This window comes from Falco rusticolus, chromosome 5 (genome assembly GCF_015220075.1).
Source record: "Falco rusticolus isolate bFalRus1 chromosome 5, bFalRus1.pri, whole genome shotgun sequence".
In the NCBI taxonomy this organism is placed as follows: Eukaryota; Metazoa; Chordata; class Aves; order Falconiformes; family Falconidae; genus Falco; species Falco rusticolus.
The window spans coordinates 63,680,821-63,701,327 of record NC_051191.1 but is presented as its reverse complement, the minus strand read 5'-3'; the positions used below and the strand labels follow the sequence as shown (position 1 = coordinate 63,701,327).

General features: G+C 45.3%; 2 protein-coding genes across 3 annotated transcripts in view; one reads left to right on the top strand and one right to left on the bottom strand.

Moving 5' to 3' along the window:
• Positions 1-4,137: 4,137 nt before the first annotated feature.
• RAB19 (RAB19, member RAS oncogene family) lies at positions 4,138-9,684 on the bottom strand. 2 transcript variants are annotated; one of them, XM_037390190.1, is made up of 4 exons: positions 9,571-9,684; positions 9,218-9,430; positions 8,254-8,437; positions 4,138-5,898 (listed from the first exon to the last, which is right to left on the bottom strand). In XM_037390190.1, the coding sequence occupies exons 2-4, from the start codon at positions 9,410-9,412 to the stop codon at positions 5,633-5,635; spliced, it is 645 nt and encodes a 214-aa protein (XP_037246087.1). In that variant the 5' UTR covers positions 9,413-9,430; positions 9,571-9,684; the 3' UTR covers positions 4,138-5,632. The 2 variants fall into 2 exon arrangements, with proteins under 2 accessions (XP_037246087.1, XP_037246086.1); XM_037390189.1 differs by having other exon boundaries at positions 9,557-9,671.
• A 218-nt stretch (positions 9,685-9,902) lies between these two features.
• Positions 9,903-20,507, top strand: part of SLC37A3 (solute carrier family 37 member 3) — a 24,840-nt gene continuing 14,235 nt past the window's right edge. The window contains exons 1-7 of the mRNA XM_037388449.1: positions 9,903-9,999; positions 13,603-13,765; positions 14,694-14,808; positions 17,305-17,397; positions 17,891-17,974; positions 19,178-19,323; positions 19,965-20,061. Coding sequence (XP_037244346.1) covers positions 13,665-13,765; positions 14,694-14,808; positions 17,305-17,397; positions 17,891-17,974; positions 19,178-19,323; positions 19,965-20,061 — 636 coding nt within the window. The 5' untranslated portion in view covers positions 9,903-9,999; positions 13,603-13,664. The remainder of the gene's footprint in view (positions 10,000-13,602; positions 13,766-14,693; positions 14,809-17,304; positions 17,398-17,890; positions 17,975-19,177; positions 19,324-19,964; positions 20,062-20,507) is intronic.

Sequence of the window (20,507 nt, the reverse complement as noted above, 5' to 3'; positions counted from 1 at the left end):
AAGGATTTAAATGTAATTTGCGCAACGGATGTTTGAAGCTGATACAGGGAGAAACAGAGAAAAACGAAGGGCTTTGAATAAGAGCTAGCCTTTCCTCCCTTACATATAGTGAATGTGAGTTGTTAGCATCCTATTGGAAAGCTGTATTCAAATGTAAGTTTAACAAAGATTATGTTCTGGTAAGATGGAAAAAGGTAATATAACAGCCACAGAGCACATGCTTCAGCTTTCCTTCAGAAGGGGTCAGAAACGGCATGCTTTACTCTTTGTGTGGGGGTGTGTGTGGCACAATGGCTGCTGCTGCTTTTAAACCTTGTTTCTGTGTGTCGTAACAGGGGAAGCTGAGAATATACAAATAAGTGGTTGGCTTTGGGTCTGTCTAGCTACAAGGTGACTGATGTTGTCAGGTGCATTGTGGTAGGTGGTTTCTGTTGATCTCTTGCTTTGAAGTGTGCCGTGGTTCTTCCATAAGTTTAAAGGACTTGTCATCGGGGAGCACTGCTGTGTGTGACTTCCAGTATGCATCTTGCTGGTGGTAGGCCTGTTCCTAAGCTTGCTGTTGGGCTGATTTCCACCCTTCTACCCCAAACTGGAATGACTAAAGAGAGCAGGGCCTTTGAAATAAGTATGTTAGTAAGCTGCTATGTTTTTCCCCTGTTAGAACAGGAATAAATTCACTAGAACTAAGGCAAGCTTTCAGTGTAAAAATACAGAGGGTGATGACTTAGGTACTTGCTTAAAGAAAATGTAGCACAGCCTAAGGTATAGAAACGGAAGAGGCCAATGAGGGTAGTGTCAAGATTAAAAAAGTAAAAATCCATAAAATTCCACCAGCAAAATAGTGGTTTCAAAAGGAAAATCTTAAAGATGCATGCTCTCACTTGAAGTGCCTTGACTTTACTCCCTATACAGGAATACATACATGTGGTTTGACATAAAATTTTGCATCTTGTGGTAAGCATATGGCTGCCCATTCTGCTTGGTCTGAATGTGATCATAGAAGCAAAGAGTGCTTCTTACAGCCTCTGCTGCTTTAGTTCAAATTTTGATTGTAGTGCAAGGTCTACTGCAGCCTTGCTGAAGGGGTACCTGGTTCATTTAATGAAATACAAAATAACTCCTCCCTGATACAGCAGGTGCAAAATAGATTTCTGTTCAGAGGATAGCCTGAGGTATGGGGGTGTCTCATATTCTGAACAAAACTTGTATAGATGGCAGTATTAATGCTGCAGCAGCTTAAAACAAGAAGGAATCCACATGTAGTCCTTTAGGACTGAGATAGAATACAGGACTGTGCTGTAGGGATCAAGTCAGTTTTAACTCTGATGCTAGCATTGGGGAGGCATTATTAAACTGTAGTTATGGTCAGCCTCACTTCAGGTAAGCAAAAGTAGACTTGGCAGTGAAGACTCTCATAAGCAGTGATGTTCATGGACACAGTGGTAGCAAGGAAGTTGGGATTGCAAACATGCTAAACTTCAGCACCTACTTGCTGCTTACTCATGGGTGTGCTGCTTGTCACCTGCAGTGGAGCCAAAATCTGCACCTGTTTGGCAACAGCTTGTTGTGACTGCATAGACAGAACCTGTGCAGGCAGCTGAGTTAAGTTTGGTTTTGTCTTTTTTTTTTTTTTAATAACAGCACTAGAAAAAATGCTTTAAGAGACTTTATAAAGTCCTCACTCAAATTCTAAGTTTCTATTAAAAGTGGAAGTACTCTCAGGTAAAAGGGCTCTTGGCCTGTCTAAAACTGGTTCTAAAGGACTCTGATAGCCCAGCACCGCCTGCTGTAGTTCCAGTGCTGAACATGCTTGAGAATGGCTTCAGGAGTCAGTACAGTAAGCAGTGAGTATTAAAGCCCCCCTGGCAGCAGCCAGATGTGGTGTTCTGGGAACGGAGGTGTATAAAAATCTGCCTGTTGGCAGCCCACAGCTGGGAAGGGGCACCTCTGAACAGGGCTGTGCTTAGAGCACTCATCTGGCTGGGGGAAGTGTCAGTTCCCTGCCCAAAAGCACAAGTGTTCCTGACAGGGAGCTGAAGGATGGAGCTTTCCATCTCTGTTCAGAGCCTGAAAACTGCTTTCTCTGTCTCCTTTCCAACTACACTTAAACCTTAGCTGGGATGATTAGATGAGAACCTCAACTTTTGTTACTAAGAGCCTGTCCTCTATGTATGAAGAAAAGCTTGACCACGTATAGGCAGTGCTGTGTGCCTTCCCCATCACTGGACTGCTGTTATGTTTGCTTTTAAGCCAGTCTGGGAGGTGTCAGAGTTTGCTCCCTTTTTAAAATACTTGTAGGTTTTTTTGTTACCCTGTTTTGTGGATAGGTGCTGCTTTGGTCTCATCTGGCATGTCTGTGACACCAGTGCAAGTTACATGCCACAGGTAAAATTCAAATACTTCCAAATAGGTAAAAATGTAACAGTCAGCTCACCTTCAAGCTGGATATGCAGCTCTTAAAATTGTGGGACAGTAGTAATTTTAAGAATAGCTTTATAAACAACATTACAATGAGCTGCAGTCTGTACAAGTGCATTAATGATACTGTGGAGAAGCATACTGAGTTTGCATGTGATGCTGAGGGAACAAAAACATTAACACAAGGTTCCCTGGCAGTTAATGCAAGTAGCATTGTTGGAGCTGCATGCTTCCATCTGCTCTTTGATGTGGAAAGTCACAACCACCGAAGTTACACTGTGCATTTTTTTTTTTAAACCTAGTGGCTGCTATCTTACAGTCTAGAGTAACATGCTATGATGAAGGGATTTTTTTACAAGTTTATAGCTTCCTGTATTATCTCAATAATACTGTCTACTCATATGCACTCTGAAGAACCTTCTAGTTAAACTCCTCCAGCTCATTCTTCATTCCCATGAGGACAGCTTTAAAAATGACCCAGTGGAAACCAGTCAGTGCAACTGCCCAAAGGGTAGACCTTTAAGACTATAGTTTCTTGAAAAAGCGTAGGAAGGAGCCTGTTACACCTGTTAAAGGAAACTGTGCTGCTCAGAGCACAATCACGAGCCTGTTCTCACCGATCCTGTGTTGCACAACCTCCTGTCAGGGAAGGACTGACTTTGCAAGAGCTCCATGTGTGTGAGAAGAGCAAGAGCCCTGTACCTTGGCAGTGCTGGGCAGTTAAGGGAGCATTGTAGAGCAATGAAGCTGGGTTAATTATTGATAATATACAACTGTGGGCTGGCTTCAGAGGTGGGTGGTTGGCTGATGTAGATAACTTAACCAGCCACAGCTGCACCTTAAGTGGTGGAGAGCAGCCGAGGAAGAAGAGGAGAGAGAACACACCCCTTAGATGAGGTGAGAAGAAGAGAAGGCAGCAGAGGGACTGTGTGAAGAGTATGCTGGTATGAGGTGGTGAAAGACCTTATTGCAGCTTGATAGTCTGGAGAGTGCTGCAACAGCATCAATCTGCAGAAGCCTCCATACTGAGGGTAGGCAAAATAACTTTGTACAGTAATCTCTAATTAAGGCAGCAAACCCAATGAACCCTACAAAGGTTAATTTTCTAGTGGCGAATGCTTTCCTCCAGTTCTTGGCTAATGAAAGAGTGTAATGAGATGAACACAGTACTTCTCTGTTAAGGTCTTCTGGAAGATTAGTATTTGTAGCAAATACTCTCTCTTGCGTATCTGAAATAGAACAAAGTTTGCTAGCCGTCTTAGGTGTGGATACTAAAAAAAAAAAGTAAAAACTGCTACATTACAAGCTACGACCAGGAGTAGTTTGGATTTTAAATACACAAGAATATTAAACTTCTATTTGACTGTTTTCCTTGTGACAAGAGGTGTTGAAATTGTTTAGAAGCTGGATTGCTACTTGTTCAGCTACTTTGAAAGGTTATGGTGTTTACCGTTGCTTAAAGATGCAAACTGACATGCAACTAGTAGACTAGTACCAAATAAAGATGAAATATTTAAGTAGTAAACAGCAGAAAGAAGATGCCTGAAGAAAACAAAGCTTTGTCTACAGCAAGCTATAGCAAAAGGCTTGGAGGCCAACATTGAAGATTTCTCTCTCAGTTTACACATAGCTGAATTAGCCCCTGCTTTTTGCAAGTGATGGCAAAGAACCTGGCCAGAGGAAGCATTAACGGTACAGAAACATTTGCTGGACTATAAATCATTGACTTACGCAGCTTTATTTTTTGTGTTTCCCAGAGAAGATTTTCCAGAAATACTTGCTACATATTTTCCCCTAATTTTTAAGAACTTGTGAAATGGGCAGACTCCCATTTGGTAAGCTAGCAGCATACCAGCCTTCCCAGGGCTTTTTTTGCATGTAACCCAGACTGTATTTTACCATTGCAAAGTTTGAGTTTTGGTTCATAGCTTAACAGTAAGCAATACATCCTGGTACATGGACTGCAGTAAAAAAAGCTTCCTTTATCATATTTCTTTCCTCCATCCCCTTCCCTGTTTCCATCTACTGTTAAAAAAACAAAAGCAAAAAGAAACAAAACCCCAAACCCCTAAACCCTTCATTCAGTTCTAGTACATTAGAACAAGCGAGCCCCATTTGCAGAGCTTGCGTTTGGGAGGAGCAATACAAAACCCACTGCTACCAAGACGTTCCGTCGCCATAGCAGTAGCATATATACTTGCCTAGGGGTAGCCGTACCATTCCCTTACTTCTCTAAGGCGAGGTTACATAATTAAACCATCTTATCCCTTGCTGAGTTTTACAGGAGCTTGAATCCCTTCTTCACACTCCCTTGGAAAAGTCTACAGCTGTACTCTCAAGGTGCCATTGGCCCGACACACAAACTACTGAAGACTCTTGATTAAAATCAACACATCAAAAGCAAGACAAGGTTGGGGAGTGTCAGGGGGGAAGTCCTTTCCCCTCAGCATTGATTCAGACCATTACTGGTGCCTTGGAAGCTTCGCTACTCCTAGCAAGTCTATATAGCAAGATATCACTACTGGAAACAATCCCTATAATTAGAGAGCAAGATGAAAGACAACTTTTCTCACCCTAGAAAGAAGGCTGGGATCACTAACGTATCGTATTCCATCTGCTATGAAACTCCAGGGACATCTACAGGTTTTTCTGCTGAGGAAATTGGTACAGATGTGAAATCATGTACTTTCACAAATGTTACTAAATTCCCTGGGCCAGGTGGCTACATGCCTGACATCAGGACCATCCCTAAATGGAAGTTTAAGCAGCAGTAGGGTTAGGGCTGTCCAAGCACGTGTCATTTAAAGGTACTGGCAGAGAGTAAAGTGCTTGCACTAGAACAACCAACATAGCTTAGAAGGGTCAAATCAATGCAGTGCTTTGCTACAAATTTATCTTCTGACACAGCCAGAAACTCATTTAAGGATGTAATTAAAGGCAGTCATTTTTATAGTTTGCTTTGGTTAAGGCAATGGCCAGCAGTTTTCCAGGTCCTCTCAGTCAGAAGTTTTGTGTTGTGTCAGCTGCCATGTTCAAAGCAACCTGTGCTACCAACAGCAACAACAATCTCTGAAGATACTTACAAACCAAACTGCAAGGTAGAGATATCAAGAGGTGGCTTGAGGTCACATAGCATACTTTCATCAACTGATTAAAATGAAATCAAACAGCCTCAGAAGAAAGACAGCTTCCAAGTTCTTCCTGAAATCTTTCTTTAACAGAGGCACTGGTTCTTCTCTACATTTGGACTGGCAATCACTGGCCTGGAATCGAGATAGATGCTGTTTGGAGGGTTCTCTCCATGAAGCTGTAAGGTATTTCGGGCCATTAGCTCCTTAGCCATTAATGTGAACACCTCCTCTATGTTTTGAGCTTCTTTTGCTGATGTCTCCAGTACAGCTAAGAGCCCGTGCTTCTCTGCCAGTGTGCAGGCATCTTCAAACAGGACTTGGCGCTGATCCAGTGAATCAGATTTGTTCCCTTAAAAAGAGGGCAAATAAGTAACTCAATAATGTAATCTCAGAAATTCATCTTTAAGTGCAATACATTAATTCACTTTTGTTAAACAACAGATTTCTCAGGAATTGGGGTTACTGGTAAAAACAAGATGTGAGCATATCAGAGCCACAAACACAGAATGTGGATCAAAACTGCAGCTAATCATACAATGATAATCATCAAATGAGTTAAAATCCAAACAAAAACTAAACCCCTGTGTTCATCTAGTTGCTTGCTGTAGGTAGTGGTGCTAGAAGGTGATTTGGAAGCAACTGTAGGTCCCTACTCCCTTGTTATTTTTAAACGTTAAGTAGCATTTAAGAAATATTTTTTAAAAATGGAAATCTTGTAGCTACAGTCATTGCACACAGTAAACTAAAGCAATGTTGCATAAAGGTTTATTCCTCACTCAACCTTAAGCAGAAGCCACATGTTTTATTCTATTGTCAGGCTACCTTGACACATCTCAAAGTGAATGCTCATCTCTGAAGATCTGGAATGTTAAGTCTAAAGCAAGTCTCAGGAAAAAAAACTACAATTAAAACCCAGGAAGAATCTGCCCAACTGCTAGATTTTAACATAACCTATTTATACAAGTCAGTCATTTTAAGATTAAAAAAATCCAATAATTCACACCATCTACCTTAATGCTTAAAACATGTACTTCAAAAGTTTCTGCATGTATAAATAAAATTTTACTTGAAGCAGTTTAATCAATCTGTCAAAAGTCATGAAACACCTCAGATAAAATACCTTTCTATATTTAAGTATTTGTAGCACACATGGAATTATCAGTTCTGGTACTTGGCAGTACTTGGCTGAAGCCTAATTCATAGTTTGAAGACAACCCTTCATCAGATTCAGATCTTGAATTTTAAGCATATATAAGCCAACTCCCCTCCCATTAAGTCCCCTTCAGTTTCTCGGGGTGGGGTGGGGGTGGGGAATGCAGCCCACACAACAGAGGAAACACCTGAAAAAACCTCAATCACGTTGCTTGAGGGTTATTTACCTTCTTAAAAAGAGGCCCCCACCGCCACCTTCTCCTTCAGTTCCAGATGGGAAAATTAGATTTCTTACCCTTTATCTCATGCTAGAAAGATGTATAACATGACTGTGTGTAATGAAATGTACAAAACCTTCCTGCCAAAGTAAAGCAAACAGCACCAGTTTGAGAAGGTGGCAAAAAGGTAGGTCGTTGACAAAAAATTTTTTTTTTTTTTTTACCAACTTTAGAACTTCTTTCTTACCACCCCCCCACCACCACACATACAGCTAGGTCTTGTTCTTTAGATTCATGAGAAAATACAGAAAACCCCTGAAGTTTAGTTATGGGGTTTTTTTTCCCCTCCTCCTTACTCATTCCAAGTACTGCAGTTATATGCAGGTCAGAATTTGTTGTTTGTTTCTTCAGAGGAAGAACAGGAAGAACCACCACAGCAGAAGTAACTGATGGCTAGAAGCACAAGCAGCAGTTGAGGTCCCATCCCTGCTGTGCTGTGAGGCTCAGCGCTGCCTGTCCTTAAAAGCCAGTTTGGGCTGCTGCGGCTGCATGCATTGCTCTCAGCACAGTGCCACAGTGGAACAGGCAGAAGCAGTGGGATGTAAATAAGAGGCTCTGTCATCCTACTACACCAGTTTTCTCATTTGCAGCTTCCTCTTTGCAGGAGGGAAGAGCAATGATACCCTGAAACGCAAGGGGAAAGAACCACACTGCTTCCTACCAGCTCCACTCTCAGCAACTTCTACCGATTCCTTTCCTCAAGGGACAAAGCTTCCTGAATGCTAGTGGAATAAACAAGGGGGAATGCAAGCAGACTACTTCATGCTCAACAAAACCCATGTCCCCATCTACTGTCTTACCTGATCAAGAGTCCCATTACAGAGCAATGTGCATGCATATCAAAAGAACAGAGAGGAAAGATGAGAATGAGGAGTTGTGTTGCTCTGCGCATTCCCCTTCCTCTTGAATTATTGAGCCACTAAATTCCTGCCCATCGTGAGTATAGGGTCAGACTTACTGCAATTCTAACCTTAGTAAGGTTGTCCCTGCCTGCTAGACTAGCAGCAAAAGCAAGCTTGCTGCATTATTCCAACAAGAAAGGGACAAGTGAAAAGGTTTCACTGTCTGTAGTGGGCTTGATCCTGTCTGGACCAGATGTGACTTTCCTAATTTTTTAAGCTTAGGTCAAATTGATACACTTTCTGTTCTCTTGTAACTAAAGCTGTGTTCTTCTTTAAGATACAGTTTATAGATGCTTCAAGTAGCGGGGGGAAGTGAGGAAGATTTTATATGCATATTAAAAAAGCTACATAACATTAAAATTAGATTCCTACCAATTAACATCATGACCAAGTTTGCAGCACCATACTTTTCAATTTCGTGAATCCAGTGAGGAATGGATTCAAATGTGGACCTCCTAGTAAGGTCATAGGCAAGGATGGCCCCGTGGGCACTCCTGTAATAAGACTGGGTTATTGTCCGGAAGCGTTCTTGACCAGCTGTGTCCCACACTTGGATCTGTAAGAGAAAGGATAGAAGCTGTGAAGACCAGCGAATGCCGCTTGCTAGATGTTTGCCTCCGCTTTTGAAACCCCTTGCCTAGAAGGCAGCCAGACCTGTCCCAGGTCACTACCACACCACAGCGTGGCATTGCTCTCTCTAGATCTGAAGGATTGTGAAGACACCCTACACAGACCAAAGAGCTGCAAGCGTAAACTCGGCTTTGCAAAGAGGACAAACTTTGCAAAGTTTCAGCAACTGTACTGAAAGATACAGCCTTTAACAGGGAATGGAATAAGAGCTAAGAAGCCCCGGCGGAGGTCTGGGCAGAGCAAAGCTGTGTAAAGGGCAGGCTTTTTCAGGCTAGAAGAGAAGGCTAAAGAACTTTTCATCTGCACACAGGAGTAAGTTCTAGCTATCAATTTCTTACGGTGTTTGTCTTACACGTCTTTGTCTTCCCTCAAGCCAAGCACGCATCGAAGCGAAGCCTTTGCAAACCAGAGGGTTTTCCCTCCTTGGTGTCCCTGCTCGCCCCCCCACATCTCTCAGGGGAGGGAGGCGCCCCCCGCCCAAGCACAGCCAGCCTCCAGGGAGCTCCGCGGGCGCGTACGCACAGCGGGGCGGTGCTGCCCGGGCATCCCGCGGGGAGCTCCCCGGGGCGCCGGCCCTGCCCGGAGGGGCAGCCAGCTCCGGCCATTGCCTTCAGCGGGGCCGAGCCGGAGGCGCCGGGCACCCCCCGCGCACCCCCGCGGGCAGGTGGCACGGCAATGGCGGCCCCGGCTGGCCCCGGCCACCGACCTTCACTTTCTTGCCGTCGATGTCCAGGGAGCGCACGGTGAAGTCGACGCCGATGGTGTTCTGCTGCTTCTCGTTGTACTGCCCCGTCTTGAAGCGGTGCACCACGCAGGTCTTCCCCACGTTGGAGTCCCCGATCAGGATGATCTTGAAGAGGTAGTCGAAGGCATCGTCCGCGCTGGAGCTGGGGAAAGGCATCGCGGCTCCCGGGCGGGCCTGGGGGGGGGGAGGAGGAGGAGGAGATGGAGGTGGAGAAAAAGGAGGAGAAGCAGCCGCCCCGGCCCAGCTGGCGGCAGTCGGGCCAGGGAAGCGGTCCGGGTCCCGACCAGCCCGCCCGCTCACCTGTCGGTGCTCACCTGCCGGGACAGGTAGCACAGGTAGCGCCCGCTTTGTACCCGCCCCGACCCCCTCGGGGCCGGCGGGAAATGTAGTTCTTCTTCCTCCTCCTCCTCCTCCTCCTCCTCCTTCCCCTCCTCCCCCTCCTCCCCCTCCTCCTTCCCCTTCCCCTCCTTCTCCTTCCTCTTCCCCTCCTTCTCCTCCCCCTCCTCCCCTTCCCCCTCCCCCTGCCCGGGCTCCCAGCCCCGCGGGCCCGGCGCGGGGCGGTGCAGGCGCTGCCCGCTCCCCGAGTGCGGTAGGCGGGCAGGGGGGCGCGGCGGCAGGGTCGGAGGGCGCCCCCTGGCGGCGGCGAGAGGCCAGACTACAGCTCCCGCCGTGCCCGCCGGTCCCTCCCGCCGGAAGAGCCCCCTCCCCCGACTTCCTGAGGGCCGTGCTGGCCGCCGGGCCCGGTACGCGGGGGCGGGCGGTTTCTCCCGGGGTAGGCGGCGGGGGGGGGGGCGGGGTGGCCCCGTAACGGCCGCGGTGGGCTGGCGGCTGCGGCGGAGCCGGTGGGTGCTCTGCCGCTGCCCGTTCGGCTCCTCACCTCACCCCGCCCCGCTGAGGACGTGGCCGCTGGGCCACCTGCGCCGGGAGCCGGGCGGGGTTCGCTGAGGGGAAGGAGCCGCGTCCTTTTCGCCGGCCGCGGTGCCTGAGCGGGGCAGCCGGCCTGGCCGAGCCGAGCCGTGCGGTGCCGGCGCCGTGCCCGGCCGCGGGTGAGCCGTGCCCGGCCGCGGGTGAGCCGTGCCCGGCCGCGGGTGAGCCGTGCCCGGCCGCGGGTGAGCCGTGCCCGGCCGCGGGTGAGCCGTGCCCGGCCGCGGGTGAGCCGTGCCCGCCGGCGGGAGCGCGGCCTGTGCGCCGGGCCGCGCCGCTGGAGCGGGGCTACCAGGCTGCCCAGGGCCCGCGTGGGCTTGTGCTTCTTGGGTCTGTTTCGAAAGGCGGTATGAGAGAGTGTGTTGAGAGTGTGTTGGGGTTTATTAGGAAAAAAAAAAAAAAATTACTTCGTTTGTTTTGCACTTTCGAAGTCCCAGGGGTGTTAATTCTGGTTTTTCCTGCCAGCTTTGGAGAGCAGTAGCATGGTGTTAAAAGGGCGTTCATTTTTAACTTATGTTGTTTTTTTGGCCTTAAGTGAAGGGATAAGGGAGAATGCGGAAAGCTTAAAAGCTTATTCAAAATATCGGTTAGCTGGAGGTAAGTAGAGTTAAACAAGCAGACAAGGCAGTCTAACACCCTAAAAGGAGTCCTCTTCCTTTCCTAAAGGCTTGTGCTTCGCTGCTCTGTGGCTTATCCAGCTTCCTAGTTTTTGCTTCCCTTCCACTACAAATTTAATGTGGTATTCTCAAAATAATGAGAAGACTAATGGGTAAGGATGAGCTCTTAGCTGCGCATCCTTCTAGCCTAGGGAGAATGCCAGTTTTTAATACAAAAAGGAGAGGAGAAAGAAAGAAAAAAAGAGAAAAAGAAATCTTTCATATTCACCTTTACACTGTAAATAAGTGAAAGAAAGATGCCATTCTCTGCCAGAAGGTCTTCCAGAAAGCTAGCTGAGATTGAAAAGCTCTGAGAAACAGATAGTTTCAATAGTAAATGCTATTAAAAAAAAAGGTCACTTTAAGGTCACAACCAGGTCTTAGCTTTAAAAAGACTTGATATCTCAGACAAGTAAGGTCTTTATTTGCACATGTTGACATGAAGCGAGTAGTAAATCTTGTGCTTCAGGCTGTGAACTGATTACCCCAAGGAACTTTTTCCTGCTCTGTTGCGCAACCAGCGGTGATTTGCTTTCCTCGGGAGAGCTCTGTTTACCTGCCTGGTGGGAGGGGAGGGAGAGGCAAGGAAGAAGGAGCTCTTGTGTTTGGCCAGCAGACTGTGTGGTTCACAGGCCTGTAAGGCCCGTGGTGCTGGGATACTGGAATGCATTGGGTTCCTTGATCTTCTTCGTGCAGCCGGTGTAGGGAACAGTCCTGAGCAGTTTTACTGCCGCCTGAAAGGGAGTAGCATTGTGTGATGTAGATTGTGTGGGTGCTGAGCTGTCATTCACTGATGTTGAGAAATGGCCTGGGACCTTAGGTGGAGGTAGTATCAAGGCTGCTTGAGAAGCTGCTTCTTCCAGGGGCTAGCCTTGCCTTCCCACAGCTCCAGCTGTAGGTGCTTTTTTTTCCCTCTGTGTGAACCCAAGAAGTCTAGAAGCATGTCCGTGTGAGAAGGCGCTGGCACACCTAGGTGGTCTGTGCTAGCTGGAGCGGTGGGAGCATGGCTCAAATGCGTCTGGGCTGCGTAGATGCAGATGGCCTCAGATCTTGTATAGACCTGCTGTGTTTGTCCTGGATGAGAATGGAGGCATTTAAGCATGGTGTGGGATAAGTGTGACTCCAGTGTTTCAAAGGTGTAATAGCTGGTTCCCTATTACTTGGAGGATCTCCGTGCCATATTCTGTTTTGGAGGTCAGATGTTTCAGTTTTCATGGTGGTAGCTGGTATCTGTTTGTCGGTCGGGTGTGCATCATCACTGAGAGAACAGGAAAGGAAGACTTCTTACGGTGAAAGTTGTCTTGATAAAAATCTTTAAAAGTTATTAGAAGGAAGAGCAGAAAGTCTCTATGAAATACAGGGTTTTCAGCAGCAGAAGTTCAGATAAAAGAGTCTGGGCCATGGCTTTTAATTTCTCCAAGTGAAGTTAAGAAGCTGAACTTGAGAAGTCTTCTGTCAGACTTACAAATCATTACAAAAGCCACCTGTGGACACAAAAGAACACAAAGGCATTATGTTACATCTTATTTCAACTCTGATTCTTTGGGGGAACAGTGTGGTGTGTTAGTTTACCTCTCCTCAGCATTCAGAATGCGTGTGGTGTTTAAATAAGACACATAACTGAAAATGCAGTTCCTAGCAACTGATTTGTTGGCTGTCTTTGGCCAGCTAGCATGAACAAAATCAAGTTCTGCCTTCAGCAGTGGTGTGGGTATACAGTGTGTCTTTCTCTGCGCTGCTCTCTCTTTGCAGGGACACGTTTGTGTAGCCACATTTATGAGCTGTGGCAGGGAAATCTGGCTGAAAAGATCTCTGCCAAGAGATGAAAAGGGAAGTTTGGAGAGGTTGACCACCTCACTGCCCAGCAGGGTTGTTTCCCAGACTCAGTTTGCAGAAACAGTCCTTCAGCCACACCAGCACAGCTGAGGGAGTGAAGCAGTGTGGCATGAGCCACTACTGAGAAGCTGTGTGTCTGTCATAGCCTTTCCTCAGTACTGGTAATATCTGGTATCTAGAAGTCTAGGCAGATGTCACCCATGCCCTATAGTAGGGACAGGAAAGTATGATTTACCACAAGTCTAATAATAATATACGAATTATTATTATTAATAATAATAACTAAAAAGTTAGTGACAGATGGAGCTATAATGCAGGGCTTGAGAATGAATAGGCAGGGAATCTAGCTGTTGGACTTCAGCACTGTCCTCGCAGTTACTTTTCTTTTTCCAGCTGTGCAAATCCACTCTTGGGTGTGTTCTTTCAACAATATTTTAAAGAGGGGGTTAGATCCAAAACCATTCTCCACCAGTATCCAAGGGTACTTAATCACCAGTCTTTGACCAGCCAGGTAGCAGTGGAAAGTTAGCTTATGTATGCCCACTCTGTAGCGCACTGTGTATGTAAATAGTGCAGAATGGTCTTTAACGTGAGAACACTGGAAGCTGATAGACCCTGGGGGAACTCCTTTGGTGATGGGCACTGAAGAGGTATCTGCTAGGAGAGGAACAAAAAATAAGTGAGCTGGAGGATAACCGTGAGGGTACTGGGAAAAGGAGAGTAAAAAGACATTTCTGGGCTTAGGTGTCAAGGGAGGTACAGGTCATGAGATGGGTAGCAATATGAAACAAATTGGGAAGGAATGGCATAGAGCTGTTCCTGATGAATTCCAGAGGTTTGGGGGACACAGAGGTATTTTATACATGTGTTTTAATTCAAATATATTTTCTTTTCTCCTCCCTTCCCACCTTCTTCTGTTTACATGTGAAGAAAAATGACCTAAGCACCATCCAGCCTTTGTGGCCAAGAGCAGGGATAGGGCTGCCAGGAGCATGGCTCTGCCTGGGAGTTTACGGAGGCAGCCTGCAAACAGAGGCCTTGTGTCCCATTGCACCCACCATCATGTTGTTGTGTTCCTGCTGACCTTCTTCAGGTAAGTTGAGTGTATCTCTGCACAGAGAAGCATTCATCTCACTGGATTTGGGGAGGTGAGGGCATGTCCAAAAAAAGAGAATGAAAGTAGGGAAATAGTCTTAACCTGTGGCTGTGAGCCTTGAAAACAAGCTTAAAAGCTAGTAGTACCGGCCGGTCTGTGAGTCAAGCGGTAGTGGAGCCAAGTTTGCTATACCCCTGGGGAATCCAACCACAAACAGGGCTTGCACCAAAGGTGAGCCTGACTGTGCCAAGCCAGCAGCTTTCTGTTGCAGAAGGGTGAATGTGGGTGGCTGTGGGGAGGAACTACCTGAAATGAGGAAGGAAGCAAACCCTGATGCTCAGAACTCAATTTAATGCCCATTCTGACTGATGGAACATGCTGTTGCTTCTGGGGTACTCTTCTGGAAGTACTGTTTCCACCCTCTCACTGCTTCATATCTGAAGGTCTGCTAGACTTGTATGTTAAAAGCTTGTCTGTTATGCCACCTGACAAAGGCTGGAATACCGTACTGCCTGTCCTTACAAACTTTGCCTCGCTGATACCCTTTGATCTTCACAGCAATACTGCCGCTGATACCTAATCTGTCTCTGGAAGAGCACTTGTAATGGTGCTTAGCCAGATGAGTGCATCTTCTTTTCTCTTTATTTTTTTTCCCCTTGAGGTACCTAACTGTTGTTGCACAGTCACCTCCTCTTTTGAAAATAGAGGAGGTCCTTTCCAGTCAAGAGCATATTTCACAACCTACTAAAATCTCTGTATCTACCCATAATTTGGGGGTTCCTGCTGCTGGCTAGTATCTCCAAAACTGCCAGTCCTCTGCTGTGCTGCCTGCTGTGATAGCATTATCTCTGTTTTGAGTCCTACCCTTTCCCACTTGACCTCCAGAGGAGATTTAGCCAATCTGTGCTTATGTGTTTTCTGGCAGTTATTCCCTGCTCCATGCTTCCAGGAAGACATTCAGTAATGTCAAAGTCAGCATTTCCAGCCAGTGGACTCCCTTCTGCCTGAACAGCACGACCCCTGAGCTCCGGCCATACGAGGTAAGGACACAAGGAATAGGCAAGTGCAAAGGAAGACGGGCAACTTCCAGTATGCTGAGCTTGTGGTGCTGAAGACGTCCTGTTAAAAGTGTCAATCAAGGACACTCCTCAGAATGTGGGTGGGAACTTCAGGTGTCTGAACTGTAGTTTTCTGGATCATCAGGTGATGGTGAAATCTTTCCTAGTGGTCCCAAGAGAGAAACTTCTCAAGAAGTTACAGTGGTCTAATGGAAATGGGGACCCCAGGAGGGTCTCCATAGCAGCCAGCAGCACAGAGGAGGGGGAAAGAGGGAGCCTGCTTCTGAAGTGTTGGAGACAGTAAATGAGAGCAGTTAATGGGATTAGAGATCCCTGGAAAACCCTGGTTGTGGCTTTGTGGTGGCGATGCTGCTGCCAGTCTGTTAGAATTAGGAGAGAAGAAAGCAATCTGAAAAAACTAGCTGCTTATCCTAAATTGATACTGCAGAATGACATTTTGTCTTGCATCTGAAAGGTCTGACTTCCTTTGCTGAACATCCTGAGTACCCCTCATCTGTAAAAGCCTAACTTCAGTGAAAGTGGTGAGAGTTCTGGCAGTGTTTGCTTGCAGAAAAGGAAGTTGTATACTGCTTGCATCTCACAAGTGGGAATGCAAGAGCTACCTCCTGGCTCCTACTCGTGGCCCTTTTAGGGGCGTGCTTGTTTTTAGCAGTGGCTTGTTCTTTTGCTTTTGAGAAGTGGGAGAAATCTTACATTAACACCTTGGTTGCTGGCCATGAGATCTATTGTAGCAGGGACTCTGGAGTCAGTTGCTTGGGTATTGTCTCCATTAGAAATCATCAGTTATTTGAACGTTTGACTGAGAGATGATAAATGCTGACTCTTTGTGATATGTGGAAACAGTAAATTGGGCCTGTAATGTATTCAGGATTTTATAGTATGGCAAAAAGGAGTGAGCATATCAGGGATGCTGAAATGAACTACAAGATGTTTTATATTTAGTTCCTTAACTGGCGTTCGAGCAACTAGTATATTTTGGAAGCTGGTTTGATTCCCCCCTCTGCTCCCCGCCTCCCCCTGCCCCAAGATGATTTAGTGTTTGCTGGATGTTGAGGTGTATGTGTCTGATCAAGAAAAACGGCCCTTTTGGTATCAATTTATGTTGTTATATCAGCTAACAGTAAAGTGAGTTTTGAGAAATTGATAGAACAGGTTAAGGGCATGAACATAGTCATCACATGCTAACAGTTTTGAGCTTTCATGTATCTTCTTAACCACAGCTGTTCTTTGTTTTTATACTTAATTTTTTTTTAAAGTACAAAAAATGTTTTGCAGTTGTTTCGTGAGTAAGCCCTAGTGTGATTTTATTAGGAGGACAGCTTAGATCTATACTTCAGCCTTTAAAGATTTGTGAGTTCTGCAGAGGTTGTTTAATGAATTTAAGCCTTAAGACAAAAGATTTGATTCTGTTATCTTTCAAAGGCTCTTAATAGCTTGTGGAACCTCCAGGGATCTCTGGTTAAAAGTTGAAAGCTGTTGGTGTAAGTAGGTATTGGTGGCCTCAAGTGGCAAAAAGTATTTTTCAAGGGATTTACTAGTTTTCTTGGACACATGAGACTTAAGCAGAAGCTGTCTCAATAGGCCTTATGTTACGTCTTTTAAACTGAGTGAATGTGTAGTCTTGTCTGTACAAGATGTTCTCCTGGAGAGGTGGAATCAAACTAAAACTGATGATATTTGAGTTAAGCATGTCCATAGGTCAGGTTTCTGTTAGGTTTATTTGTTTGTGTTCTAATGGGGGCATGGTGGGAAGGGAAGAAAAGTTTGTCCTTATTAACTTGATTCATTCTTCAAGTCATCCTCAAAGCTTGCTATTTTCAGCTGATGTCAGTAATTTTAGTTTGGGGACAACTGAGTCATTTTCCCTTTTTTTGATCATATGAGAATGAAATTCAGGGTAAGCAAAAAAAATAACAACATTAGTGACTGGAATTCACTGTAGTTTCCAACCAGTCTGCTTCTTCCCCCTGTTCCTTTTGTGTTCATTCTTTTCTGTTTGTGGTCTGTGATTTCTTAATATGGTTGCTGCTGAAGGCAAAGTTTCATGTAGTGAAGACAGCAAGATAAGTACAGAAGAGACACTGCACATGAAACAGAATATGTCTTTATTGTATTATTAATTAAGATGCTCTTCAGTGTTTCTGTGTAAGAAGCGAACAGCTGCATGCTTGTTAGTGGTAGCATTTGTTTTGCCAGTCATTTGTCTTGATACAGGTGGAATGCATATTTCTTGCTTCTGGTTGCTGCTTGCCCTTTAGAAGTGAATGAAGTGGCAGTGGACGTTTTCTGCAGTACATAATGCCAGAATTGTTCTTGATTTGATACTGAAAGTGTTGGAGGAATGGGAGGCTGGGGGGGGCAGATGCCGTTCTGCTTTGCAGTTGGGGTTTCTATCAAAAAAAGAGTAGAACGACCTATGCCTCTCCCTGTTTACTTGTTAAAATTTTATCTCTGTAGCTCTGGAACAGCAGCCATTTATTTCCAAATGCAGAAGAAGCAACTCTCTTCTTGGGGACATTGGACACTATCTTTTTGTTTTCCTATGCTATGGTGAGTAAAACTAACTGAAAGCTGCTAAGCTTTGGTTGAATCTTATTGCGATGATCACACCCACATTTGGAGGGGATGAATAGGATCTTCTTGGACTTGCTTAGCACTAATGCAGTTTAAAAGCTTAATTCAGGAGCAGGTTTTTTTTTCCTTCAATTTCTGTTAGTTCTGCCTGTGCCTGTCACCATGTGAAGATGTGTGTGAACAAATGCCAGAGGAATACTGTCACTTCAGAATTTCTCACACCCCTGTCACCAGCGGGTAGGAGGGCTAGTTCCATCTTTCCAAGAGTTCTCAGCTGAAGTTTTTAAAAATAAGAAATTTAATGAACAACTATGAGCATATGAGGTGGTGGAAGAAGTGGTTAGAATGAGACTGTATGTTGGTACAACAGCAATGCTTGGATCAGCTTGACCCTTCTACATTATTTTAATTCTTGCAGGTAACAGATTTAAATCTTGTGGCTTTATTTAATGCTGTGTTTTGTTCCTAGGGTCTCTTCGTCAGTGGCATAGTTGGGGATCGCCTGAATTTACGCTGGGTTTTGTCTTTTGGCATGTGTTCCTCTGCTCTGGTGGTAAGTCGGAACATACGAGTGTAATTTAGAAATCTCTTTTACGGTTTCTGGATGGGGTTTGACTTTAAGGGAGAAGGGGTTCTGTTTCTGTGTGAATCTGCCCACGGGCTGTAGCTGTACCTCAATGGACACAAAGTTTGCGTGTAAAACTGTCCTGGATGCACTTAGTGCATTGTCTAAAGCATAGAGCTATGCTAGATGACTCACCTCTTCCTGAAATATCTATTTATGGATACCATGTCAGAAGGAAATTCCTAAGTTTGAGGCACCGTCTAGAGACTTGGTGGCCAGCTTTTGTACGAGATTGGTGTATCTGGACTTTTTGAGACTGTTTTGTATTATAACTGTTCTCCCAGCCCACATATGTAGTCATCAAGGCTTTTGCTTCCAAACGCAATCTTTGCTCTCTTCTTTGAAGGGCATGCTAACAATACTAAGCGTTCGTTTTACTTATTTTGTAATTACTGGGAGGGCATGTGTCAAAGAAGAATGTCCACTCAAAACAAAAGGGTTCTTCAGGTTCAAGCCACTGCAGATAAGTGTGAATCAGTTTTATCTCATTGTGGTTTTCTGGTTATTAAAGTAGTGGTAAAAGTGTGGAGTGCTTTTGGTTTACCCAGTGGCTATAAATGCTGCTATGGCCTACTGTGTTCTGCAAACACATGGCCACAATCATGCATCAAGCACAGTGTGCCACAAAGCGTGTTTATTTTGGCTAGTTTGGGTTATGGCTCTTAGTAATTTGAGACCTGGCTGTAGTATTTATGTTAAATTTTGTGAAGATAAATGACGGCTGAGGTTTTGGTGTTTGCATAGAGCCTTGTGGATGTCAGTACAATAGCAGTTCAAGAGGCTACTGTATTTTTAGCGTTGTTACTGAAGGTATTTGTCTCTTCTCCTCTCCTGTTACAACTGTGCTGTTTATGAAGATAAGTCTTTAGGAGGGGAAGTGCCATGACGCACATTTGTCGCTGGAGTGTTTGGGCTCTGGAGTCCGTGCTGGGGTGGCTCGGCAGATGGTGCTGTTACCTTTTAGCTGTTTCTTAAACAATGCCAGGCTTGCCTCTGGCCTGACCCCTGTGGGGGACCTTCTCTCTGAAATGTTATTTCTTTTTTAGGACCCCACTCCTTCCTGGCTTTCAGCAGGGTTTCTTCTCAGCCTCAGGGTTTCTTCTCTGTGATTTTTTTTCCCTCCCCCACCAGGTATTCTTCTTTGGCACACTTACGGAATGGTTGCATTTCTACAACAAGTGGTTCTACTGCTGTCTCTGGGTTGTGAATGGCTTGCTGCAGTCTACTGGTTGGCCCTGTGTGGTTGCTGTCATGGGCAATTGGTTTGGAAAAGCTGGGTAAGTTGAGTTTTCTTCAGTGACTCACTTATCTGGCCTGCTGAGTAGCAGATTGAGCTAAAAGTGTTAAACCAAAAAGGCCAACTGTTAGGTCAGAATTAAAGTTATATGGGATGAAATACACATTACTTGTTACTATTATTTCTTTGTTGTTTGGGTTGGTTTTTTTTCCCCTGGAGCCACACAACAACTTGGTGTGAACACAATTGAATATGTTAAAGGTAGATGTTCAAACTTCAAAAGTTCCATAGTGCAGAGTGGCCGTTTTTCATGCCACTGGAAAACCTTTTTCTGTCTGATTACCACTGAAGAGACTGAATGGAAGCTAACTCATTGTAGGTTCAACTTTGTCACTTTGGGGTATTGCAGATGAGCTCTAGCCATAGCTTGTAATCCTGTCGTTGCCAGCTCACCTCTGCTGTAACAGAGACGTTCCAGGAGAGAACATTCCTTGTTTATCTCTATTTGGTACCTCCAACTTATTCTGTGTTTTAAGTGACCTTTGAGTCTTTGAAGTGGATTGGGAGAATGCTGAGACTTTATTCATAAGTTGAAGTTGACTTGAATGTTAGAAATTTGTCTTGCTCCTAATGTAATCTCTCCCCACATTGCCTTTTTCAAATTTTCTTCTCCTTCTGCAGGAGAGGCTTTGTGTTTGGACTCTGGAGTGCTTGTGCATCTGTGGGAAATATCCTTGGGGCGTTCCTTGCCTCCTGCGTTCTCAAATATGGCTATGAGGTAGGTATTGCTGTCTGGCTTCTAGCTAGGACTGCATGTCAGATTGGGTTACGGGAGACTAGCTTCTTATCCTGTCTCTGAGAGATAACAGGCTCAGAGTGTCCAGTTTCATCTTCCTGAATCCTGGTGGTGGTGAGTAGGAGGCAAAATAGAAAGGGTATTGCTTTCCTGACCCTTCCAAGTGGGAGAAATGAGCCTGAGACTTCTCTGTAAATGGGACTGATGTTACTGAAGAGCCTTAATGTCATCGTATACCCTCTCCTGATTTGTGTGGCTTGAAGTGCTCTTCAGTTTAGAACCTGTGATGGATGACTGAAGTCGCTGCTACTGAATGGTGGTGAGGTTCTGACAGGCATGGAGGCATAGCTTCCGTAGCTGGGAAGAGGCCAGGCGTGCACCATATTGCTGTAATATGGCAGACAAGCCATTGAATATGGGGAATGCAA

What these genes read in the sequence shown, in the direction of transcription:
- RAB19 (XM_037390190.1), bottom strand. Translation starts at nt 9,412, where the DNA reads ATGCCTTTCCCCAGCTCCAGCGCGGACGATGCCTTCGACTACCTCTTC. An exon ending in TCGACGGCAAGAAAGTGAAG is followed by an intron (nt 8,438 to 9,217) that starts GTCGGTGGCCGG and finishes TTTCTCTTACAG; the next exon opens with ATCCAAGTGTGGGACACAGC. An exon ending in CTTGGTCATGATGTTAATTG is followed by an intron (nt 5,899 to 8,253) that starts GTAGGAATCTAA and finishes CCTCTTTTTAAG; the next exon opens with GGAACAAATCTGATTCACTG.